The 25,351-nt window shown below is 48.5% G+C and overlaps 1 protein-coding gene across 2 annotated transcripts; it reads right to left on the bottom strand.

Moving 5' to 3' along the window:
• Positions 1–624: 624 nt before the first annotated feature.
• FXYD4 (FXYD domain containing ion transport regulator 4) lies at positions 625–4,815 on the bottom strand. Of its 2 annotated transcripts, none has more exons than XM_027962307.3 (8): positions 4,742–4,815; positions 3,041–3,104; positions 2,323–2,355; positions 2,187–2,210; positions 1,428–1,502; positions 1,288–1,324; positions 1,004–1,041; positions 625–818 (listed from the first exon to the last, which is right to left on the bottom strand). In XM_027962307.3, exons 2-8 carry the CDS (start codon positions 3,078–3,080, stop codon positions 799–801), a joined length of 267 nt encoding a protein of 88 aa, XP_027818108.1. In that variant the 5' UTR covers positions 3,081–3,104; positions 4,742–4,815; the 3' UTR covers positions 625–798. The 2 variants fall into 2 exon arrangements, with proteins under 2 accessions (XP_027818108.1, XP_027818107.1); XM_027962306.3 differs by having other exon boundaries at positions 4,766–4,815.
• Positions 4,816–25,351: the final 20,536 nt, after the last annotated feature.

Here is a 25,351-nt window from a genome sequence, read left to right as displayed (position 1 = left end):
AATGAGGTATTCCAGGAATGGACTTCGGACATACTGAGACCCAGAGTGGCATGGATGGTTTTAGGTTCTGAAATGCACACTGCAGGGCTTCTTGGGATGTTGCTCATAGTAGGGTCTCACAGGACATTACCTGGAGTAAGAGGAAGGGTCCATGGGTTGCTCTAAGGGTTACAATAGTTTTACTGGGCTGAGTCAGTGAAGGAAGAACTGCATTTCCTGGATTGTGTGAACACTCACTGGGTGAGCTGGGGTCTTAGAAGAGGGCAAACCACTGGGGATCATTCTAGGTTACAGGAAGTCATGGGGATCTGGGTCACAGGGACTTCTAAGGTCTTCAGGCAAGGTGTGGAAATTGTAATGTTCTTTGATATAATGTTGAGGTGTCTTGTGTGGTGCATGGATGAGGCAGGAGATCAATTATCAATTATCAGGAGGTCCTCAAAGTTGGGAGGGGGGTGCTGGGAATGGGTTTCAGACAAACATGCTGCCACAAGATGCATCAGCCATCCATGGGACATCCCCCACCCCACCCCAGCTGAGGGGCCTGGACTTTCCTGAGCAAGATTTTATCGTCTCGTCCCAACCTACCCATCCCCAACCAGACCCATAGAAGGTCATAGTCCATCAGAGGGGAAGATAAATTTAATTTAGAAATAAGCTCTGGACAGCCTTTTGATCAGAAGGTAGCCTCAGGGCCCACCAACAGAGAGAAAAGCCATCCTGAGTGGGTAAGGCCCCCAAGGGGAGGGGGACAGCATGGGAGCCAGTGCAGGGAGGGTCATGAAACCAATCCTGTGCTCAGCAGGTACTGGCAGAGCCTGTGGAGAGAATGCGGGGTCAGGTCCTCACAAACTCCATATACACATCCTCAGCCTCAGGTGTCCCCAAGGCTGACTGGTTCAGGACAGTCCTGCCTTACACACAGCACAACATGTATTAATCCTCAAATTATACGGCTCTACTGCCTGAGTGCCAGGAAGGCTCTCAAAGAAGTCCATCTCACCTGGAGTGAGGAGTGGAACAGCTTTCTCAGGTAAGGAGCTGCGAAAGGAACATATCAGATTAGCATCCTCGAACTTTCTGTCCTTTTCCCCCACCAAGATTCCTGGTACCAATTTAAACAGGTTTCTCTGACAGAGGCCCCCTCAGGGCTGATTATCTGTGAATAGCAAATTCTACTGCAAACCCAGGGACAGCCAGGACTCTGTCCTCCTTTCCCAAATTGTAGGACATTATGCCCAAATTGCTCTGCTCAGCTCAGAGGACACACAGTAGGGCCTGTCTCACCCGTGCTTCTGCTTGTTCTTGCATTTGCATTTGCCACCTGTGAAGGAAGACACAGCCAGTGCAAAGAGCCTGGAAAGCCTGGGCCCCCTCCTCCCACTCGCTCCCCACCTCCACATGACCCTGCTAGTCCCACTGCTCACTCAGGGCGAACAAGATTCCAGCGATGCACATGAGGCCTGCACAGATCATCCCGCCCAGCTGCAGGCCTTCCCAGTCTAGAGGAATGGAAAGAGGGCTGGCATCAGCCTGGCTCCACCCCACTCATTCAACAGATAGTTATGCACACCTGCTTATACAGACACACTTATATTCCAGGCAACAAGCAGGACAAACTCATAAATACATCATGTCATATCTGGTGGGAACAAGTACTAGGAAGAAAAATCAAGCAGAAATGCACAGAAAAAGAAGAGACTTTGAAGAATGATCAAAGAAGGCTTTGCTGAAAGGTGGCATTTGAGCTGAGACCCAGGGAAGATGAGGGTGTGTGTGGGACAGTGGCAGGCAGAAGGAGAGGAGACCTCCTTGCAGGGGTTGTAGGGCAGCAAGGAGTTGGTCCTGGGGAAGGCAAAAGAAGAGGGAGTGAATGGAAGAAAGGAGATCAGCCAGCTGCCTCCAGCCACTTTCCCAGGAGTCTTCCTAAACATTCTGCAGGCCCCTTACCTCCTTGCTGGACGGAAATTCTCCCAAAGACAACGTTACATGTTGGCCTGTCATTCTTTTGATCCACCATGCTGATTCTTTAATTCCCAGTCTCATCCTCATTCTGCCCCTCCTTGCCCACTCCCTCAAGCCTCCCTCTGTCTACACTGGGCTCCACATTACCCCTTACCAACTCTAGCAAAGGGGTCTAGCATAGGCAAGAGTAGGGGTCAGGGGCAAGGGATATCAGCTCTTACCATAGTAGAAGGGACTGTCTTTATCTGCAGGAAAGGAAGAAAAAAAACATTAACAACCAGAACCAGGAGGCAAGATGTGGGGCCTTAGAGAGAACGCGGGGGCAGGACCAGCAAAGCAGTTTAGGGTCTCACTCACCAATCACGTCATTGGCTTCCAAGACAGGCAGTCCTGGGTGAGAGAAGCAGAGGGACTGTGTGTTAATTCATGATACTGGTCTCAAAATGAATCAGCAGGCAGGACACCGGGCCAGAGGCAAAAGATCAACCAGCCTTGTTTGGGGCACCAGAGCAGAGGGTGGGGGGGACCCTGAGGTCACTGGTTCCCCTCCTCATACCTTCCCCAACCCAAACAGACCTAGGATTTTGTCTCCTATTTTCTGGCCTTTGTGCCCCGCTCCCCCATCCCAGCCCTTCCTGCTATTTCTCAGGCTTCTTGTTATTCTGTCTTATACTCAAAATGGGATGGTGTGTTGGTATCTTTACCCTCTCCTGAAAAGCTTCCTACCCAGATCCTGGCTAACGGTCTGCCTCCTAAAGAAGTAGGGAACACTGGTCTCTTTTTGCCAACAGGTGATTACAGTTTCCCAAAGTTCCATGATTCAGGATAGTATTGGGAACGTCTACCTTACTGTGATCAGGTCGGCCAAAAAGTTCGTTTGGGTTATAAGATCTATGGAAAACTTGAACAAACCTTTTGGCCAACTGAATACTTCCTTTATGTTTATCTTTAAGTTAGCAGTCTAAATGAAAACCCATTTATTCAACATCAGGCGCCCTTTATGAGACACTCTCCTGGTTTTCACAGCCTTGGTAGGTGAGTGAGTGGCAGCAGGGTCGCCTCTAGGAGGACTCACCAGCCAACAGGAGGAGAAGGGCCCGGGTCACCCCGTCCATGACACAGCGGCACGCAGATCCGGCCTGCAGGAGAAGAGAGCAGGCTGGGGTCAAACAGCCCAGACCAGCTCCACGCTCATGGAGGCCAGTGGCACAAATCTCAAGGCTTCTTGTGGGGTGGACATGAGAAAGTTACTAATTTCTGTGTCCTTGTCTAGAGTTAATAATAGTAATACCTCTAATACTTAGAGCGATGCCTGCACATATTGGGTGGCCCAAGGAATTTGTTCAGGTTTTTCTGTATCACCTAATGGAAAAACTCAAACAAACTTTCTGGCCAACCCATATGAGGTTTTGTTAAAATCTGGTAATCAGATGTCTGACACACCTTCAGGAGGAGGGCTACTGCTCTAACTCAGGCTTTGGTGCCTGCCTTCCTGACCCCCAGCTCAAAGGACTTGTATTGTTTCCAAAGATCTGGGTGGGCCTGGGGCACTACCAGGCTGAAGTCCGAGACAGCCTCCAGCTAGGGCATGCCTGGACTTCCCAGGGAGTGCAGTGGTAAAGGGCCCTCCTGCCAATGCAGAAGATGCGGATTTGATCCCCTGGTTGGGAAGATCTCCTGGAGAAGGAAATGGCAACCCACTTCAGTATTCTTGCCTGGGAAATCCCATGGACAGAGGAGCCTGGCAGGCTACCGCCCATGTGGTCGCAAAGAGTGAGACATAGCTGAGTGTGTACACACGTGGCATGCCCGGAACTCCTCTGAGTGAGCCGTGGGACCGGGGAAGTGGAAGAGTTGGGGGCAGATGCTGGGTGCAGGCAAATGCCTCCCAGCCCAGCCCCGGCCAAGGACCATGCTCCAGGTAGCCTCAAATTCCACTCTCAGAGTACAGACTGCTGTTAGCGGAAAAGTGCCTGGTGGCTGGGACATGGCCCCTTCTTTCTCCTTAGGGTGGGAACTATTTCTGTCTTCATTTATTAGTCCCTAGGGTGGCTGTGTCCTTGAGATAAGACGCTCCCAGCTTTCTGCCTATTATTAGCCTCAGGCAGGCATAGGGATTGTCAGTGTTCCAAATTGCAACCCCAGTTATTATGTGTTGGGCCCAGCTAGCCGGAGAATTCCTCTCAGCACTTAATAGCTGTGTGACTCAGCTAGGTTACTTAACCTGTCTGTGCTTCAGTGCCCTGTAAAAATGAGGATAATTATAAGAACCTCCTAAAGTTGTGTTTGAATTGAATGAGTTACTATATGTTGAGCCTAAGAATAGTGCCAAGCACATAATAAGTACTGAAACATGTTACAGTAAGTAAATACACAAGTACATGGATCCTTTTGCAGTAGGAAGTCGGACTATTAATCTGTTCCTTCAGAATATGGGGGTCTTTTGGCTCTGAGCAGTTTGTAAACCGGGCCCTCATTGGCCTCTGTTTCTCCCTGCCCCTTCTATCACCCTGGAACTCCTGGATCACGAGGGGCGCAATTCCCCATTATTCTTTAGCCAAAGACTGCTTCCTGTTTCCTCCAGCCCCCAGTCCACCTTCCACATGATGGTGCTCAAAGGGCACGCAGCTTCCAGTCCTCCAAACCCCCAAACACATCTGTTACTGGGAATACCTAGGCAGGTACCATACCCTTCCTCAGACTGGTACTCCAGACCACCCCTCCACCTCCACCCTTCTGCCTAGGAGTCCTGAAGTCCTAGCAGAAACCTGCTCACCTGAGAGCCTTCTCCTGAGCTCACCTGATAGCCGGCTGGGTGCAGAGAGCTGGTCTGAGGAGGCTTCTAGGGCTGAGTCCAGCCCAGGTGGGTTCCGGTTTTTTAAGCCCGCGGCCCCGCCTGCCCAGGGCAACAATACTATCAGGCAGAAGGAACTGGTCAGATTCCTTGAGAATCTGGAAGGATTCCTGCAGCTCCCTCTCCCCAGTGTGCTCTTAAAGGAGACTGCCACACCCGGCGGACAGCGGAGTGAGGGACCCAGGCCCGCTCAGAGTCTAAGGCAATGGTGGGGAGCGGGCTGGGCCCCAGACCCTTCTCATGAGGAGAAGGTGAGCTTTCTGCTTCTTTAGCTCACCTGGACCCTAAAAGAGAGGTCCAGAAAGGTGCTGGAGGGAACCAGGATGTCTCTGGGTACTTATACCAAAAGTAGGGGTTCCAGGACTTCTGTAGGGGAGTGTCCCAGAAACTTGGTGTCAACGAAGAGTCAGGGTCTGGCCTTGAGGCTCCATTTGTTCAGTGGGCTCATTGCTTTTCCTTGGACTGGTTTCATTGAGGCGAAGAAATGGGGCTGACGGGCGCCCCTTAAGATGGCCCACCCTCTGACCAACCCTGACAACCACTTAGCTGCGGGTGGAGGGGGACCGAAGCTGGAATCAGAACCACCCCCCAGGTCCTCAGTTCCTGCCTACTGCCTGGGGGCAGGGGTGTAAGATAGGGTGGTGGGGCCAGGTCAGGGGCAGGAGGAGGACCACCAGCCCCAAGACGAGGAGTGGGCCACCTCCCTCTGTGGACCCCATCCCTGGCCAAATTCTCTTCCTGTCCCTCACCCCCCACATGCCTTCTACCTATGCTCTTGACCTTGGATGACTCCAGGCCTGTCTATTATCCTGTCTCCCCTCCCTAATTCCTCTCTCTTCACCCTCTTCTCCAATGCATGGTGACCAACTGAAACAGGACTGTTGCCTCCTTATTCCCTCCCAATGCCCAGTCATGGATACTGATAGATTTTGATTGAATTGTTGAGTCATTGAGGACAGGAAGCCATCAGTGGATCATGGTGTTAAGGGTCAGAGGGCAGGACAGAGCCTGGGAAAGACAGGGGTGGGAAGGATTCAAAGAGGACCTTCCTAGTGCAAACATGTGGCACCTCCTCATGAAAACCTTCCATGGTGCTTCCTATTCTTGATTCAGTTTGTACAGAGTTTATATCAGGGCCTCTGGGGCCAGAAAGAGCTGGCCCCAGCTTGCCAGTAGCTCACTGAGTGATCTCAATCAGCGCCTTCATTCCAAGCCTTCCCTCTCCTCTAAACTGCAGTAACAACAGGACTTACCTGAGGTTTGGGGTGGAGGTGTTGCAGGGGCAAGGGGCTGACCCATGGCTGGTCCTCAATTTGTATTTGTGGAATGAATGCCTCCCAGGCCCCATGTAAGGAGAGTCTGTGAAACTCAAGATTCAGAAAAACCATTAACAGTGCATACCTTGAAGTCAACCCCAGGCTCTGTTAGTTACTTGCTATATGCACTTGAACAATTTACCTCTTCCAGCCTCTTTGCTCATCCATGATGTGGGAACTATGACTGAGCTGACTCTGAGTATGTGCTGTGATGATGACATCTGATTATGCTGCTCAGTTCACAGGAGCTATCTGTGTAACTGGGAATGGCCTTTGTATACACACAGTGAGCCCTGCAGCATGAGAGAAATTGTGCTCCAGAGAAGATAAAAGTCTTGCTCAAGGTCACATTGTATGCCATGGTAGCAGAGTGGAAACTCAGCTCAAGTTTTCCCACTCCACATGTGAGAAATAAACAGCAAGAAAGCAAGCATTTGTAGGAAGAGGACTGTTTAAGTCCCTAGTGCTTGGAAAGATCTCTAGGAAGTATGAAAACGACCTCAGATCCACTTCTCCAGAAGGTTCTAGCACTTTTACTCCATTCTGAAGCTGCTGCCCACTTGAGGGATCCTCCATTCCCATCCATATCACCATGAGATATTACTACCTTTAACAGTCAGAAGGAAAACTTCACCTGTGTCAGGTGTTATTGCCACTGGTTGAAGGTAGAGGACAGGTTGAGCCCAGGACAGAACCAGGGAGAAGGAGCCCAGCTACCTGTGTGTAACTTCTGTGAGCACACAGTGAGTTACCACCTCATCTCCCCCTTTTGCCAGAGTTCGGTGTAGATGCATTAAGACTGAGTGTTGCTTCTGTCCCCTCCGAGAGGCCCCAAAGGCTGGCCACACACTCAGTGGAGGGCAACAATGCTTTCCACACTGGAAGCAGCATAAATCAGTTCCCAAGCTAATGAATTTAGTTTCTTAGATATACTAAACTCAGTGTTTATAAGTGATCACGAAGGTGCATGTAGAAAACTTTACAAGCTTTGAATATTATTAAGAATTGTCTCGGGGCACTTTCCTGGTGGTCCACTGGCCAAGATTCCAAGCTCCCAATGCGAGGGGCCCAGGTTCAATCCTGAGAACTAAGATCTCCCAGTTTAGTTCAGTTCAGTCGCTCAGTCATGTCCGACTCTTTGCTACCCCATGAATTGCAGCACACCAGGCCTCTCCATCACCAATGCCCAGAGTTCACTCAAACGTCCATCGAGTCAGTGATGCCATCCAGCCATCTCATCCTCGGTCGCCCCCTTCTCCTCCTGCCCCCAATCCTTCCCAGCATCAGAGTCTTTTCCAATGAGTCAACTCTTCACATGAGGTGGCCAAAGTATTGGAGTTTCACCTTTAGCATCATTCCTTCCAAAGAAATCCCAGGGCTGATCTCCTTTAGAATGGACTGGTTGGATCTCCTTGCAGTTCAAGGGACTCTCAAGAGTCTTCTCCAACACCACAGTTCAAAAGCATAAATTCTTCAGAGCTCAGCCTTCTTCACAGTCCAACTCTCACATCCATACATGACCACTGGAAAAACCATAGCCGTGACTAGACGGACGTTTGTTGGCAAAGTAATGTCTCTGCTTTTCAATATGCTATCTAGGTTGGTCATAACTTTTCTTCCAAGGAGTAAGCGTCTTTTAATTTCATGGCTGCAGTCACCATCTGCAGTGATTTTGGAGCCCCCAAAAATAAAGTCTGACACTGTTTCCAATGTTTCCCCATCTATTTGCCATGAAGTGATGGGACCAGATGCCATGATCTTCGTTTTCTGAATGTTCAGCTTTAAGGCAGCTTTCTCACTCTCCTCTTTCACTTTCATCAAGAGGCTTTTTAGCTCCTCTTCACTTTCTGCCATAAGGGTGGTGTCATCTGCATATCTGAGGTTATTGATATTTCTCCCAGCAATCTTGATTCCAGCTTGTGCTTCTTCCAGCCCGGCATTTCTCATGATATACTCTGCATAGAAGTTAAATAAGCAGGGTGACAATATACAGCCTTGACGTACTCCTTTTCCTATTTGGAACCAGTCTGTTTTTCCATGTCCAGTTCTAACTGTTGCTTCCTGACCTGCATACACATTTCTCAAGAGGCAGGTCAGGTGGTCTGTATTCCCATCTCTTTCAGAATTTTCCACAGTTTGTTGTGATCCACACAGTCAAAGGCTTTGGTGTAGTCAATAAAGCAGAAATAGATGTTTTTCTGGAACTCTCTTGCTTTTTCCATGATCCAGCAGATGTTGGCAATTTGATCTCTGGTTCTGCTGCCTTTTCTAAAACCAGCTTGAACATCTGGAAGTTCACGGTTCACGTATTGCTGAAGCCTGGCTAGGAGAATTTTGAGCATTACTTTACTAGCGTGTGAGATGAGTGCAACTGTGTGGTAGTTTGAGCATTCTTTGGCATTGCCTTTCTTTGGGATTGGAAAGAAAATGGACCTTTTCCAGTCCTGTGCCCGGGTCCAAACAAATGAGACACTTTTTTTGTTTTTTTTTTTTGGCATGAGGTTTGGGAGAAATTTGGAAAAGATCTCCCAAACCTCATGCAAAAAAAAAAAAAAAAAAAAGGTGTCTTATTTGTTTGGAGTATTTAGGATGAACAATTGCTCTCTCAAGATGTGATTCCTGAGGGGCTGGACTGGCAGTAAAGGCTGTTTTCAGGAAGTCATTTTCCAGATCTGGCCACTTGCCCAGCTTCTTGGGCATGCATTCCTTATCAGAATTTCTGGAACCATCCATTTGGGCCTGATTTCTTATCTACCAGATGGGGAGCTTGGTGAGAGGAACTGAGACCTACAGGGAAATCAAACCTCTGATGATGAAAGGTTCAGGAGTGGGTGATGGAGAGCCAGCCTCAGTCAGATGGATGCAGATGAGAGCCTAGAGGTATCAAAAGTCAAAAGAGAGAATGCAGCAAGATCCAGCTCTGAACTCTCCCTTCCCCTTTAGGACTTCAGTGCTGCAAATGATACAAAGGACCTTGTGTGGAACAAGGGAAGTCTGTTGCCAAGAGTGGCCACCTGAAAAACAGGACTCACGCCAGGACTCTCTCTTCTGCTCATGTCAATCACTGCTAAAGCTCTTCATACTCCCAAACTATACTTTTCCCCTTCCCAAAGCATTACCAGTTACTCTGTGGAGAACATAGATGCATCCTGAAAGTCATTAATTTTTCTGAAGAAAGATACTAAAACAGGAATTAGCTAAGGTTGGCCAGAGATAAAAGGGAAGTGGCTAGCACTTATTATGCCTGGCACAGAGTGGAAGTGTTTTTTTTTTTTCCTGCCTTCGAAGATAGACTGAATGTCACAGGCGTCAGTAGAAGGCTGAGATTGTCTATTTTGATGAATCTGGTAGAGGAGAGAAAAGACCTCATTCATGAGAGAACAAGGATAAAGGAAATCTCTGAAGCTTCTAGTTGTCAGAAATACTGAACTCCCACCTGGACCCCTTCTGTGCTGTCTCCCTCAGGAGCCCCCCTGTTCTTATTCCTGTCTCTTTCGCATCTGGGTATGTATTTAACTTCATTGGCTGGACTGGCAGTGAAGGCTGTTTTCATGTGAAGTCCAGTTCACATGTTCAGCAGGTCCCTTTCTGTGTGCTCAGGGTGCTGGGCTCCTCGCTCACAGACCTGGGTCTCACTTTCTTTGAGGACCGTGTGGATGAAGGAAGCCTGACTTCGCCCACCTGCCCACCAGTGCGAGAGCAGGAGGTGAATGGGTGTAAGACAAAGAGGTGAATGAGTGCAGGGAAGGCCATTTGAAGGGTAGCGGCAGTTTGAGGGCTTTTTCCTGGATCTCAGTCTAGGCTGACTCCTGCGCATTTGGGAGGCGGCAGGATGCGCCCGTCACGTTGCGCGATCTAAGAGCCTTCCAGACTAGGGGATACTGAAACCATGTGGGGGAGTGTCTCAAGAATGGGGATATGAAGGTCTCTGCGACAGTCAGTGACTGCCTGGCTCTTTTCGGCCAACTCCGGCCAAAAAGACTTCATTGACTTTTAGGATGTCCTTCCAAGAAGCCATCCGTGCCCACTACTATACCTCGTGCAGGGGGCCGAGAAACAGCCATTCAGAGCAGGACTGTGATGACTTCCAGCCAATCGGCACCAAGGAAATGGAGATGAGGCGGGGCCTTGGGCAAAGCCGCTTGTGAGGCGCAGGCGCGGGCCCAGGCCATGTGGGCAGGGCTTTTCTGGCGTGGAAGCGGTCCCGCTCATCCCTGTGCGGATCGGCCCTACTTGGGTTCTCGCGAGTGTCTGTCAAGCAGCCGTCCTATTACGCGTGCGCAGTTTTCCTTTCTCTGCGTCAGCCAGTAACGGTCCGGGTTCTGGTTGTTTCTGGAGCCTTTGTTCACCCGTTTATCCGTTCCAGCCGCTGAGATGGCCGTAGTCTTTCGGACCTGGGTCCTTAGAGGCTGTGAGGGATAGCTGAGGTGAAGGGACAGAGCATCGGATGAGCTCAGGAGGCCAGGGAGGAGGGGGACGAGCCGTGGAGGCGGACCGCAGGGAGTGAGGCCAGAAAGCCGGCAGTAGCCCTTGGGAGGGAGGGCTTCAAGCAGGGGAGAGACATTGTTAGATTTGCATTTGAGAAGGCCCTTGATAAAAACCTGTGCGAGAGGAGAGAAACCCTGTGCAAGGGTTCCCAAAACAGATTCCGGGAGATGTCATTTCTCACCGACCCTTCATTCAGCTTCTGTTAGAGCTCCCCCAGGGGTCTCTTGTCCAACTGCTGCTCGTGTCTCTCAACCATACTCCTCAGCCCTCGACCTCGTTATTGAAGTACCTCCTGGACACACCGCCCAGTCAACCACTTCTGAAATAAACCTTTCCATTGTGTCACCTCCCCCATAGCCAACCCTGTCTCATTTCAGAATTCCCTGAAAAGTCACTCCTTTATCCACCTGGTCCCACAGGCCGCCACTGAGCACATCATAATGGGAATTATCTATTGATGGGTGTCACCCCCCTCAGATGATGACCTTCTTAAGGGTAAGGGGACTAGCACCCCTCACTCTGGATATATCCACAGTGGCAGCCTTGGTGAGTGCTTGCTACCTGGCAGGCTACTTTCCACCACTTTCCCCTTGGAAATTCATGTCATCATCGCAACCTTTCCAGAGAAGGCTCTCACCTTGTTTCAGGATGAGGGAACTAGGTGAAGAGAGATTAAGAGAAGCATGCTGGGAAGCTGCTGTATAACACAGGGACCTCAGCGCGCTAACCTAGAGGGGTGGGATGGAGTCAGGGGTGGGAGAGAGGTTCATGGGGGAGGGGATGTATGTATACCTATGGCTGATTGAAGTTGGCAGAAGCCAACACAATATTATAAAGCAATTATTTTCTAGTTAAAAATGAAGTAAAAAAAAAAAAGAAGCATCCAACCTCACAACTGGAAATGACAGCTCCAGAACCAGTTCTTTTAACCACCACTCTCCACGTTAAACTGCATGTGATTTTATTTTGAATGTGATTTAAAAACAGCTTTGATTTCACATACCAAACAATTCTCCCATTTAAATTGTACAATTTCAGTGTTTTTTAGATTGTATATTGGAGATACAGATGTGTGTGTGTGTGTGTATTTCTCTTTGGTGTGCACGCATATGTGAATTTTAGGCTGATGCCTGTTTAGATATTTTGTGTCCATAAACGTGTATTTTCACTAACATGCCAATTGTGGGAAAGTTGGTATTACTGTATCTGTACTGGGCTTCCCAGGTGTCACTCGTGGTAAAGAGTCTGCCTGCCAATACAGGAGAGGTGGGTTAGATCCCCGGGTTGGGAAATCCCCTGGAGGAGGGCATGGCAACCACTCCAGTATTCTTGCCTGGAGAATCCCATGGACAGAGTCTGCCAAGCTATAGTCCATAAGGTCGCAAAGAGTTTCAGACATGACTGAAGCAACTTAGCATGCATGTACATACATGTACTATGTGTACTGTGCTTTTTTTTAAAATTGAAGTATGTACTTATTTATGTATTTATTTTTGGCCTCACCACACAGCATGTGGGATCTTAGTTCCCCAACCAAGGAGTGATCCGGTGTCCCTTGCATTGGAATGGTTGTCTTAACCACACTGGATAACCAGGGAAGTCCCTATGATTTTTTTAAATTTAATGCTATAATTTGATCTTAAATCTTTCAAAGTATTTTCATTCTAATATAATTACTTGATATGTATTCACTGATTCAATGTCTGTCTTGAATTTTACTACTGTTCTGGCACTTTTTCCAGGAACTGAGGGTGCCAACTGGGTAATGCAAAGCTTCTGCCTTGAACAGCTGACATGATGAGGATGAGTAGGAAAGAGAAAAAAAGTGGTATAATATTTCAAGTATTGACTGACATTGACGAGTATAGTGAAGACACATAAAGCAGCTAAGTTATATAGTGATGCAGGAGAGAGACTGCCTTCTTAGAAGGTTAGAGTTGGCCAGTGTTCGAAATACAGGTTTAAAAATATTTGTGTTGACATAGTCATAAATTTCCTTTGGCCCATTTCACCCTTGTTAAACTGAGCCAATGAAGTCAAATACATACCCAGATTTCAGATTAGAGCGTAATTTATGAAAAGGGTCTCTTATCTAGATCAAGTTGCTCTCATTCCAAGAAATGTCTCTCCTTCAAACTTGTTTATCCACATCTTTGTATAAGTTAGTTATAATAAGATTAAGTGTCTGATAAAGAGCATTACTTACTTATTTGGCAATAATAGAATACAAGAATGTTTTTACTGGCGTTGAATGTTACAGTTGAAAAGCTGAAAACAGTAGTTCAACAGACCAAAGACACTAGGCTTGGAGAAGGGGTCTTAACTGTGTTTGTTAGCACTGAATATGACTATGAATGTCAGTAGTTTCTAGAACCTTGCCTGGAGGATAAAGAATGCATTGAATTTGTGGCCACCTGAACTCTGGATTCAAAAGCAATCAAAGCTTGACAAAGTCTTTGTTGTCTCCACTACAGTAGCTCATTTAAAAGTCCCCTAATGTTTTGCAGTTATATGTTAGGCAGTGTTACCAATAAACAAAGAGTTCTACTCCAATCAGACTACAAAACAGGATGACAAGTTCCTCCCAGAAATGTTTACCAAATTAAAATGACTGCTGAAGTTGAAGATTAGTAAACAATGGGAAATCATATTTTAAAAGTTGTGTAGCACTTTTTCCTCCTGTCATGTAGAAAGTCTTGTAATTTCATGGATAAAGTCTTTAAGTTCTTAATAAACTAGTAAAATATTAATATATTAACTTCTAATGATCAACAGTGGCATTTTCCATAGTGAGGGTCTGAAGCCATCCCTGCTCCCTGTTCGCGCATTCATTGCACACAGCACTTGGAGAACCAGTTTTGCCACTAGAACTGGGTGGAATTTGCTGTATTCTACTTTTTCATCCATGGTGACTAAGACCTTCAAAGCTCCTAGGCTTGGGCACAGTGGGGTGCACAGGATCTCAGTTTGATTTCTAAATTGGCATACCTACCTTGGGAAACAAGAGGCATTGCTGCTGAAAACTGGAATAGTGCAAACGTGGTGCCCAGCAGCAATGCCGCACGTAAGACCCTCAGAGCACAAACATACCAGCCCCAGAAGAGAGGCAAGGGCAGATCTTGGGAGGGAGCTGAAACTGGCTCAGTGCTGAAAGTTCTAAGAAAAAGAACACAAAGTATGAACATAATATGTTTGTGTGAAAGTTCATATGTATTTAGAATAACAGAACAATTGCTTTTTTATTATTATTATTATTGCATGGCGTGTGGGATCTTATTTCTTGGACTAGGGACTGAACCTGGGTCCAGGGCAGTGAAAGCACCGAGTCTTAACCAGTGGACTTCCAGGCTTAATATTGCAAACTTTGTGCCCATATTACAGATGAGAAATGGAAGTTTGGAAGGATTAAATGAACTCTCCAAGGCCAGACTGACTCCAAAGTCCCAAGTTTTATCTCTGTTCAGTGCCGCACTTTGCATTATTAACTGAATCCTCACGACAATGTTATGAAGTGGACCCTATTAGTATTCTGTCTTATATTTGGGGAAGTGGAAGCAAGGAGAGCCAGATGGTAAGTGGTAGGATCAGAATTAGAATCCAGGGGACTTCCCTGGCAGTCCTGTGGTTAAGACTCCGCACTTTCATTGCAGGGGGTGCAAGTTCCATCCCTGACTGAGAAATTAAAATCCTGTGTGCTGTGTGGTGTGGCCAAAAAAGTTAAAAAGAAAGAATTAGAATCCAGAAGGTCATAATCTAGGCCTCTAGGCCACAGATAGTGGCCTCAGGATGAGACTAGTTGGGGAAGGTGAGAAGAGAATGCAGAAGAACTGAAGTTGGAGTTGACATTTCCTGCCTTCCCAAGTCCCTCCACTGTTCACTCACCCCACGTTCTCCAGGAGCTTGCTTAGTGCCAGCAAGGAGGTGGTCCTGGAACGCAACACAAAAATTGGCAGACTGCATGGGGCAGATGCAGCCACGAGGTGTCCACGGTGGGTTAAAACAGATCCTGTTTTTCATCAGCCAGTCAGGGGTCTTTAGCAAGCCAAGAGAGATCCCTGGACCCTCCAAATTTACAGCTTTTTATGCCTCAGCAAAACGGAGTCAGTTGGGAGGAAACCCATAGTCAGTTTTGTTTTCTCCAGGCAAAGTGCTACAGAATTTTATTTATTTTTTTAACTTTTCGGTCCTACCACACAGCTTGTGGAATCTTAGTTTCCTGACCGAGGATGGAACCTGTGTCCCCTGCAGTGGAAGCACAGTTCCTTAACCACTGGACTGCCCGGGAAGTCCCTACTGAAGTTTTTAAAAATATTTATTTGTTTGGCTCTTCTGGGTCTTGGTTGCGGCATACGGGACCTTCAGTTGTAGCATATGGAATTTAGTTCCCTGGTCTCCAGGCCCCCTGTGCTGGGAGCATGGAGTTTTAGCCACTGGACCATCAGGGAAGTCCCTATAGAGGTTTTTATATATAAGAAAGTATACAGTATGTATATGAAGGAGACCTGGGAAATACACTCACCAGGAGAAAGAGAAGGGCAAAGAGACAATGGCTGCCGGGTTTCAGAAGCTGTAAATCTGGACCTGCCATGGCACCTCAGCCTGTCCCAGGGAAAGCCCTGAAATAAGCTAATATGTACCAATGAGTCTCAAGAAAGGACTAGGAATTAGAGTGCCAGGACCTTCTGAAAGGTGTATTTGGATAGGGCTGGAGGACTACCTGGAAGTCTGTGGGAACAACAGGGCTTTTCCTGTTTGGCAGGTCCTGCCACCTTCCGGCAGCCTTCTGTGTGTCTGTGTCTCTGAATGTTGCTTGGTGTTGCTTTCTGAATTTGTCTGAGACTTTCTTCCCGTCTCTCTCTCATCCCTCTGGGTCTCTTACGTTGTTGGCTTCTTTATTTCTGTATCTTTGCTATATCCATGTGTCTCTCAATGCCTCCCTGCCTTAGTTTCTCTGTGACATTACTGTCCCTCCAGGCGAGGCCTGGAAACTGCCCCCTCAGGCCACAGCCCCACCAGGCATGAAGCCAGTGGTCAGGTCCTCATTTCACTTACCCAGGGCCCTTTCTGTGGCCTCTGAGTCAGGCAAGAAAGGTGTGGGATCCCAAGGTGGTTTTCATTCGAAGAGACAGGGAGGAGTCCACCCCCAATAGCCACTAGGTGGCAGTCAAGGACTGCTTCAGCATTGGTTCTTCCCCTATGGGTCGGTACTCCCAGTGGGACTCTTGATACAGGACTTGACAGGACTGCCCTTGGCTTGACCTGGCTAAAGCTTTTGATGGGAAAAGCTTGTCTTCATAACACCCAGGTACCTTAACAACTACACTTAACTAACCATTAAGTATCTGATTATATGTTTATTGAATCACTCTATACATCTTGTTTATTAAGAAATGTGAAAAATATATTTTCCTATGTATATAGTGTCAACTTAGACATTATATTTATCTAACTACTGGATATGCAAATGGCTATCTTTACCAATCTACAGAGATAAATCTGTATATTTACTATGCATGGGCTTCCCTGGTGGCACAGTGGTAAAAATCCTCCTGTCAATGCAGGAGACATAAGGGATGTGGGTTTAATCCCTGGGTTGGGAAGATCCCCTGGAGGAGGAAATAGCAACCCACTTCAGTATGCTTGCCTAGGAAATCCCACGGACAGAGGAGCCTGGCGGGCTACAGTCCATGGGGTTGCAAAGAGTCAAACATGGTTGAGTGACTGAGCATGCAGGTACTACGTGTATGTATACCATTTCTCCACTTAGAATTAATTTAAGCACTATTCTACACTTTTTCTTCATTTTTTAAAAATATTCATGTAACCACTATATTTGTCTAACCACATAATTTTTATTAAAGTAGTCTTCATTTCTGTCCATAGGGAGATAGATGTAATACATTTCTTGTATAGATGGCAGATTCTTTCTCTGTCTTACGAAATGTTTTATATACTGCATGCTTCATATTGCTGACATGTGTGTGCATTTCCAGTGCTCTTCGTGAGGACCTATTCCATCCAGGCTGCTGTTGATCATTATGAACCTGAGTCTTTGGGGCCTTCAAAGCCCTGGTGGTCCAGTGGCTAAGACTCCGCACTCCCAGTGCAGCCTAAATTCTCATCGTATATCACATGTCTTTATTTAGCACTTATGTATGCATGTCCCCATTGTGTTCCACGTTCTTACCAAAGGTCCCGTCCTCTCTGCCCTTCTCATGCAGGATAGACTCTTAGATGACGTGGCCGTTGGTGGCAGCAGCTCAGCAGGCCAGCGTATCATCCACATGGCTCACGGCAGCTCCAAGGACACCACATGCGCTCGACTAACACCCCCTTCCAAAGCTTACCTGCACTTCTCCCTTTTCACTGCCCTATCCTTTTCTCTGGGAAGGTCTTCTCTCATGGTGGGAGGAGGAGTGGTGTCCCAGGGCAGGTTACAAAGGTCACACATCATCTGGGGAACATATCTGTAGGGGAACATAATTCACCGCTCCAAAACGTCTCTCTGGTATGTGGATTATTTCCAGGTGAAAATAGTCAAGGACTGAAAGGCTCTGGAAGAAACTTTGGCCCTGCCCTTCACCTCCCCAGTCCACATTCAGCTTGTTCTAGCATGAACAGGAATTCAGGGTGAGGTAGACCAACAGAAATGAGAATTCATGGGGAACAGGTCAATAACCATCTCAGGACTTCCCTGGCAGTCCAGTGGCTAAGACTCCACACTCCCAATGCAGGGAGCCTGAGTTAGATCCCTGCTTATGGAACTAGATCCCACATGCTGCAACTAAAGATCCTGCATGCCTGTTTTCACCTCACAGTTATGGGGGTGAAGAGTCCAGATGTGCCAGGCAGGGTTCTCTGGCAGGGTCCCAAGGGCCAAGTCAAGGTGTGGGCCAGCTGGTTTCTTATCTGGATGCTCTGAGTAGGAATATTTCTAAGCCCAGTTGAGTTATTGGCAGAATCCAGTTCCTTGGGGTTATAGGACTTGCAGCGCAGGGATGGAGAGAGGTCCTTGAGGGTAGTGGAGCCCCAGAGCCCACCTCTCTTCCAGGGGCCTCAGCCCCTAAGCCCCACCCACACACAGCAGAGCACCGTGGTCTCCATGGTGATGGTAAACAAACCTCAGCTTTCATCTGGCTACCCTTTTCATCTCTCAAGTAAAACCCAGGGAGATGGAATTGGAGGTGAAATGAGGTCTGGTGCCCAGGGCAGCAGGCACTGGGAGGTCAGGGTGGGGCTAAGAGCCTAGATGGAAATGGAGGGATATGGGGAGGGGGCCTTGAGGGTCCTGGGTCCCAGAGCAGAGTTTAGAGCTTAGATCAGTACACCCTGGTCCTTCATTGATGTCACTGCCTGTATCCACGTTGGCCTCTTTCCTTCTCTGGGTCTTTGTTCACTACATTCTGCCCCCTAGTATTCCACGCCTGTCCATGGATTAATAGCCCACGGAGAGGGACCTTCACAACCACCCTGATGATTTAAACATGACTCTGAGCTTGGAACTGACCTTGGCACTGCCTTTCATGCTCCTACTCCATGTGTGTTAGTTGTTCAGTCGTGTCCGACTCTTCCGGACCCCATGGACTGTAGCCCACCAAGCCCTCCAGACTCCCCTGGCCATGGAATTTTTCATGCGAGAATACTGGAGGGGGTTGCCATTTCTGCTTCTGGCCAATTCACTCTCCCAAGACATCCTCCTTGCCCTGACTCTCCGTGAAAACTTGGTCTCATTTTGACTAACTTGACAGAAGCAGTCAGGAGGGAACCTCTGGGCTGCCCTCCAGGGTGAACTCTTCTGCTCCTCCAAGTGACCTCATTGCCTCTCCTTGCTCAAGGACATGTTCCTCCACTCCTGCACTTCCTCTGTCCTCCTCCACTGAAACATTCCCAACAGTAGGAAAGCATGACCCCACTGGTCTTTCTTGACCTAGCAGATATTTCATGGGGAATAATTTCTTTCTCTTTGAAGTATTCAGTTTTTTCCCTGGCCTCCAGCACCACTGTCCCATGGTTCTCTTACTCGACTGGCTAGTCCTTCTTGGACTCCTTTGCTGGTTGCTGCTCAGCATCCTGACCTTTTAAACTTGAAATGCCCAGGGATCAGTCTTTGGAATTCTTCTTTAAAACATCCAGTGCCTGGGGGTCTTTATCCTTCCTCACTGAAAGATCATGATTCCAAATTTCTCTTTTTGAACCAGGGTTAAAATCCATGTTCTCTGCATTGGCAGGCAGATTCTTATCCAGTGGGCCACCAGGGAAGTCCCACACACAGCTCTTTGCTGAGCTCATTGCCCCCTCTTCCCCTCCAGACTCCACTGGCCTCTTCAGCGTGGCCTCTCTCCCAGCTCCTGTAACAGAGTCTATTAGACACTGCTAGGCCCTCAAGCTGCTACTGGCATTCTTCTTCCCTTTCTGAAAAATGTCCTAGGCATGTCTATTCCCACCACACCACTCCCTTTCTGTCCTCCCCCAGCCCCAGCGTTCCTGGGAGCCACTTTGTCAAGGCTGTTCCTGGCGCTTTCATCTCTTTTTTTTTTGGCTGCACAATACAGTTTGCAGGATTAGTTCCCTGACCAGGGATCGAACTTAGGGCCCCTGCAGTAGAAGGTTGGAGTCCTAACCACTGGACTGCCAGGGAAGTCCTGGCCTTCGTTCTTAACTTCCTGAAGCCTCACAATGGGCAGAGTGGCTTGGCATCTAGGGTCATGGGTTCAGGTGCCAACTCAGATTCAGGTCCTGACCCAAGCACTTCTAAGCTGCATTGTTTTGGGCCGGTTACTTCCCCTGGGAGGAGATTTCTTTCCTGAGAGAGGGAGATGAGGACACATCACCCCCCTTAGGATGAGCTGAGGTGGAGGTGCCTGGCAGCTGGCACTCAATTCATGAGTGTTTTACTGGAGAACTTGGTCTCCTGCCTTACAGCCTCACTGCTGGGCCTCCGATGGCCTGACTTTGGCTTAGTCCCAGAATTTCTGGTGGCTCCTTCCCTGAGAAAATACAGCAGGATCTTTTTTTTCTTTGAAGCATTTATTTGTCTTGGGTCTTAGTTGAGGCATGCCAACTCTTAATTGCAGCATGTGGGATTTAGGTCCTTGTTGTTCAGTCACTAAGTTGTGTCTGATTCTTTGCAGCCCCATGAACTGCAGTACACCAGGCTTCCCTGTCTCTCACTGTCACCCAGAGCTTGCTCAAATTCATGTCCATTGAGCTGGTGATGCCATCCAACCATCTCATCCTGTGTTGTCCCCTTCTCCTCCTGCCCTCAATCTTTCCCAGCATCAGGGGCTTTTACAATGAGTCCGCTCTTCCTATCAGGTGGCCAAAGTATTGGAGCTTCAGCTTCAGCATCAGTCCTTCCAGTGAATATTCAGGTTCTTTGACTAGGGGTTGAACCCGGTTTCCCTGCATTAGAATGCAGAGTCTTAGCCACTGGGCCACCAGGGAAGTCCCTAGCAGGAGCTGTTTTTGTACCTTTGCTCAGACAGTAAAGAACCCGCCTACAATGCAGGAGCCGCAGGACACACATGGGTTCGATCCCTGGGTAAGGAAGATCCCCTGGTGGAGGGCATGGCAACCCATTCCAGTATTCTTGCCTGGAGAATTCCAGGAACAGAGGAGCCTGGAGGGCTACAGTCCATGGGGTTGCAAAGAGTCAAGTATGACGGAAGTGATTAACATTAATACACTGATCAGTGGAGGCACTGAGAGCCCTGGCCCACGGCCAGGGCCACACAGCTTGATTTCAGATACACACAGCTTGCAGCAAGCAGCATAGCAGTAGCAGGGAGCAAGATCTTAGTTCCCAGCCTGGGAACTAAAAGGCTTTTACAACACTAGACCACAGGACCAGTGACTAGGGCCTAGACCCCTAGTTCTTGCCTGCCTTGTCAAGAAAGAATTCAGGCAAGGAGGCAGAAAGTAAAGAGAAAAGTAAGTTTATTGGAAAAGAAAAGTACATATGCAACAACGCACGGGTAAACTCAGAGAGAGAGTTGCACCTTTGGGAAGTTTAAATTCTTTATAAGAGAGTTTTTCAGGTCTTTGTCTTCCTTCAAGCCAATCATTTCATTTTGCTCCCCCTGACTAGTTAATCTCAGAGCCCTCCCCTTCGCTGTGCATGCACCCCCTCAGCCAAGATGGATCTTGATGTGAAGGCATCTGGGAAAAATAAGACTCATTATGGCCTGACATTGTCCCCTGACTCTTAACCTTCAAGGACCCTTTCTTCGAATTTGTAGTGTCTCCCTTGTCTCAAGAAGGTAGGGAGCAGAGATCCCTTAATCCGTTACTCAAACAGGGTTTTGTTCTTCTTCATTCTCACCATGACTGTTATCGTAAAGTGTTTGCAAGAGAAAAATCTTGGCTATTTACCCTGTTTCTACTGTTACTTCCATTTCAGAGGGCAAATAGAAGGTTGATTGTAAACGCCTTACGTGGAATCCACCTATCTCAGGAAATGCAAACAGGAGGCCAGTTGTAAATGTCTAACCTGAAGCCTGTCTCCTGCCTCAAGCTGACAGCAGTAGATCTTATATCAAAAACTAACCCCTTGATTCAAGGGCACCGATTCTCTGCTCTGCTTCAGACTCAATCCAGGTACACAGCCCTCTCTCCAGCCCTCATCTAGCATCTAGGCACTGTGTAGACACAGCCCGGGCTCCACCCTGCCCCCTGGGTCTGGGCCTTCAGGACACATTCTTCCAAAGCCCTGTGGGTGCCCTCCACCAGCCCTGCCTTGACCCAGGTGCTGCTCCTCTCACATTCCTTTCTCCCTTGTGCATTCCGACTTCCTCATTCTGACGCTCCTGGAGGTTGTGAAAGCAGTCCTTTGGGCACCTCGCACAGCCCCAGGAAATTCGTGCTTCTACCCACCTCTGATCCGCCTTCTGCTCTTGCTCTTCTGGTCTTTCTGGCTGAACTGGGTGCAAAACTGTACTGCTGCCTCACCCCCACTCTCCATGCAGTTTCTAGGCTGGCTGCCACCAGTTGTCTCTCAGATCCCTCTGTCCCCTCGTTGCCCTGGGGACTTACCCTCCCCCCACACCTTAGCCTCTCCCAGACTTGCTTGGCCGCTCTCCCCTCCACATCAGATGGAGTTTTCTCAAGCGTTGCTCTAACCACTCCTGGTCCCTGCTGGAAACCTCCCGGGGCTTCCTCCTTCCTCCCCAATCACACCCAGCTCTTCAGCTCCAGCTTCAGCATCTCCCTGCCCGCTTGATCACTCCCTACCCGTTCCACCCCTCTCTCCAGCTTCTCCCCAGCACCCAGCATCTGCTCCAGGCTGTCAGATGCCTCTTCAAACTCACTGCATGCTCAGGCCGACTGTCCCCTTCTGTTGTCCACATCTCCAGTGCTGGCAGTCAGCCTGGCCCTCATGGCATTGGGAATTGGAGGTGTGTCCACAGTATTTTGCAGTCCAGGGTGGAATATGCTGGAAGGGACATTCAGAGGCATGTGGCGTGCTGGACCGTGGAGCACTGCAGGGCAGGATTGAGGCAGGAGATATATGGGCTCCAGGCTGGGTATTTACAACTAGCCTCCTGGTTACATTTCCAGGGATAAGAGGCAAGTGGTCTCCAGGGTAGATATTTATGACCAGCCTTCTGCCTACACTTTGAGATAAAACTAGCAATAACAGGGTAAATAGCTGGACTTTGTTTCCTGTGGATTCTTTAAGTTAACAGGCGGGGACGTGCATGCGTGCTCAGTTACTCAGTCGTGTCCTACTCTGGGACCGCATGGACTGTAGCCTGTCAGGCTCCTCTGTCCATGGTATTCTCCAGGTGAGAATCCTGGAGTGGGTTGCCATTTCCTACTCTAGGGATCTTCCTGACCCAGGGGTTGAACCCATGTCTGACAGAGAGGGGCTAAACCCTCTTTGACTAAAAGATCAAGAGGTTACATATTCCGCATCACTGGGGCAAGAGATATACTACGCATGTGCAGAAAAGTCTCCTGCAGGAGTGTGTCAAAAGGCAGAGGGTAACAGACCATAATGAGTCATGTCAACCTCCTCCTCCCCCAAGCCCTCCGCTAAAATCCATCTTGGCTGAAAGGTGTGTGCACACATAGGAGAGGGTCCTGAGGCAAAGCAGCCATGGGGTCAAAGCAAGACAACTGGCCAGAAAGAAAGCAAAGATTTGGAAAATGGCCTCCCCTTAGAAAGGATTTAAACTTCTCAACGTCTCAACTCTCACGCTGACTCCCCAGTGCGTCTGCATGTACTCTGCTTTTCTACTAAACACTTAACTTGCACACTGCGGCACGCTTTCCTCTCTATCTTCCGTCTCCTTGTCAGAACTTTTTCTTTTCAAGGCAGACAAGAACCAGGACCCAAACTCTAGCAACTGGCTCTCATGGTCTAGTGGTTAGAATCTGACACTCTCACCACCACAATTAGGGTTTTGTTTTGTTTTTAAACTATTTAGTTTTGGCTATGCTGGATCTTCATTGCCGTGCGTGGCCTTTCTCTTGTTGCAGTGAGCAGGGGCGACTCTCTAGCTGTGGTGCGTGGGTTTCTCATTGAGGTGGCTTCCCTTGTTGTGGCGCACGAGCTCTGCATGCAAGCCTCAGTAGCTCTGGTTCTCGAGCTCTAGAATACACACTCAGTAGTTGTGGTACATGCGCTTAGTTGCTCTGGGGCATGTGGGATCTTCCCAGACCAGCGATCAAAACTGTCCCCTGCATTGGCAGGTAGACTCCTAACCACTGCACTGCCCTGAAGTCCTGCGACCAGGGTTTGATCCTTGGTCAGGGAACTAAGGTCTCTCTCTTCAAGTTGCTGCTCACGGCTAGTTACCATTCAAGTAGTGGCTGCTGTTGACTCCCAGCTGAGTCCTGCTCCAGGAATTGCCTTTGGCCCAAGGCCACGTCCCCTCCCTGGGGGCAGTCCACCTCCAGTGACATGGCAAGGCAATGCTTGGGCAAAAAGGCTCCCTTGCCTCAAGGCAGGACATCCCTGACCAGCCAGCCAGGCTCCAGAGCTTCTCTGAGGGCTTGAATGAAGCCTCTGGTGTTCTGGGTCACTCCTCCTCTGCCCATCCTTCTTTCAGCCATGTCTCATGGGTATTGTTCCCAAGAACACTCGCCAATAAACTTCCTGCATGCACGTGGCCAGTTCAGTCTTCCCCAGGGATAGTGATCTGAGGCAGTCGGTTCCAGGGTGGATCAAGGTAGGTGGGACCTTAAATGTGATTCTGGAGTTTCACTGCTGAGTGGTTGCCTAGTGAAAACCTGCTGCCCGCATCACTGATAGTGGGTATGTGTTGATGCCCATGGCATGCTGAGAAAAGGTGAAATTGTTAACACTTTTGCTGGTGGTAAATTGGAATGGGAAAAAAAAAAATGCACTGAGGACCAGTATCTCAGGCTTCTGAGAGGTTCCAGGGCAGGACTAATTATAAGGTCTGGAACTGGATGGCTGCTGTTGAGACCACTAACTAGGAAAAGACAATGAGAAACTAAGTATGACTCATCACCAACAGGTTGAAATGTCCGAGTCAAAGGCTTTCCACGCTGTGTTTAAAGAGACACTTTTTTCCTGCTGCTAGAGCACTGAAAACGCTGAGAATTGGGCCCAGGGCTTAATTAGACCTGGAGCAAATGAGGAACTCTCAGCCTTAGCAAGTTTCCCTTCCTGCATTGACAGAAGTTCCTTGAGGCCTAGCACGGGGACATCTGAGCAGACAGTTGTACTCAGGTTTCCAGGAACCCTCTGCACCTGCAGAAGTGCCTTCCCTCCCTCTCAGGATCCCCCCACGTCTAACCTGGTAATAACACCAAGTACTTGGGCTTCTCTGATAGCTCAGTTGGTTAAGAATCCGCCTGCAATGCAGGAGACCCTGGTTCAATTCCTGGATCAGGAAGATTTGCTAGAGAAGGGATAGGCTACCCACTCCAGTATTCTTGGGCTTCCCTTGTGGCTCAGCTGGTAAAGAATCCACCTGCAGTGCGGGAGACCTGAGTTTGATCCTTGGGTTGGGAAAGTCCCCTGGATAAGAGAAAGCCTACCCACTCAAGTTTTCTGGCCTGGAGAATTTCATGGACTGTATAGTCCACGGGGTCACAAAGAGTTGAACACGACTGAGTGACTTTCACTTTCGGGCAGTGAAAATGCTGAGTCCTAACCACTGGACCACCAGGGAATTCCCAGGGTGGCCACTTTTCTTGCTCCATGAGTGTGTGCACTGGGGTTACTCAGTTTTCAGCTAGTGACTGGGGTGATCTGGGGCCCATGATGGCTTCATTCATGTGCCTGGTGCTTTTGTTATAACAAGAAGCTAGGCTCAGCAAGTTCTCTCTCTGTGCAGTTTCATGGGCTCTCAATATGGTATCTTTAGAAAGGTAGCAGAAATTCTTACCTTGCAGCTGAGAACCCCAAGGCTGAGGGTTGTGAGAGACATGAAGTGGAAGCGTCTAAAATCCTGAGCCCCAAATTGGCCTAGCATCACTTCTTCTATATTCTGTTGGTCAAACCAGCTGAAGAGCCTGCCAGGTTTAAGGGGAGGGGACATAGACCCCCACTTCAGTATGGGAGAAGATCCAAAAAATTCATGGCCATCTTTGAACTGCCATCATGGCACAGCAAGAACCCTCTTAGAAAGGAGAATCCATACTCAGACTAAGTGTCTATTCCAGTAAGATCAAAGTGACTTTTCTTCCATGATGTAAGCTGTCCAGCAGAATCAACTTGGCACTGTGGCCACTTTGCTCATGAGGCCATTGGGTG

This window comes from Ovis aries, chromosome 25 (genome assembly GCF_016772045.2).
Source record: "Ovis aries strain OAR_USU_Benz2616 breed Rambouillet chromosome 25, ARS-UI_Ramb_v3.0, whole genome shotgun sequence".
In the NCBI taxonomy this organism is placed as follows: Eukaryota; Metazoa; Chordata; class Mammalia; order Artiodactyla; family Bovidae; genus Ovis; species Ovis aries.
Note: the sequence above shows the minus strand (reverse complement) of the source record. Positions and strands in the feature narration are given on the sequence as shown.

Excerpts from the sequence above, each read along its gene's own strand:
- FXYD4 (XM_027962307.3), bottom strand. The coding sequence starts at position 3,080 with ATGGACGGGGTGACCCGGGCCCTTCTCCTCCTGTTGGCTG. Across the intron at positions 2,356-3,040 it reads CCTTCTCCTCCTGTTGGCTG|GACTGCCTGTCTTGGAAGCC; the intron begins GTGAGTCCTCCT and ends TCTCTCACCCAG. Across the intron at positions 1,325-1,427 it reads TGGAATCTTGTTCGCCCTGA|GTGGCAAATGCAAATGCAAG; the intron begins GTGAGCAGTGGG and ends CTTCCTTCACAG.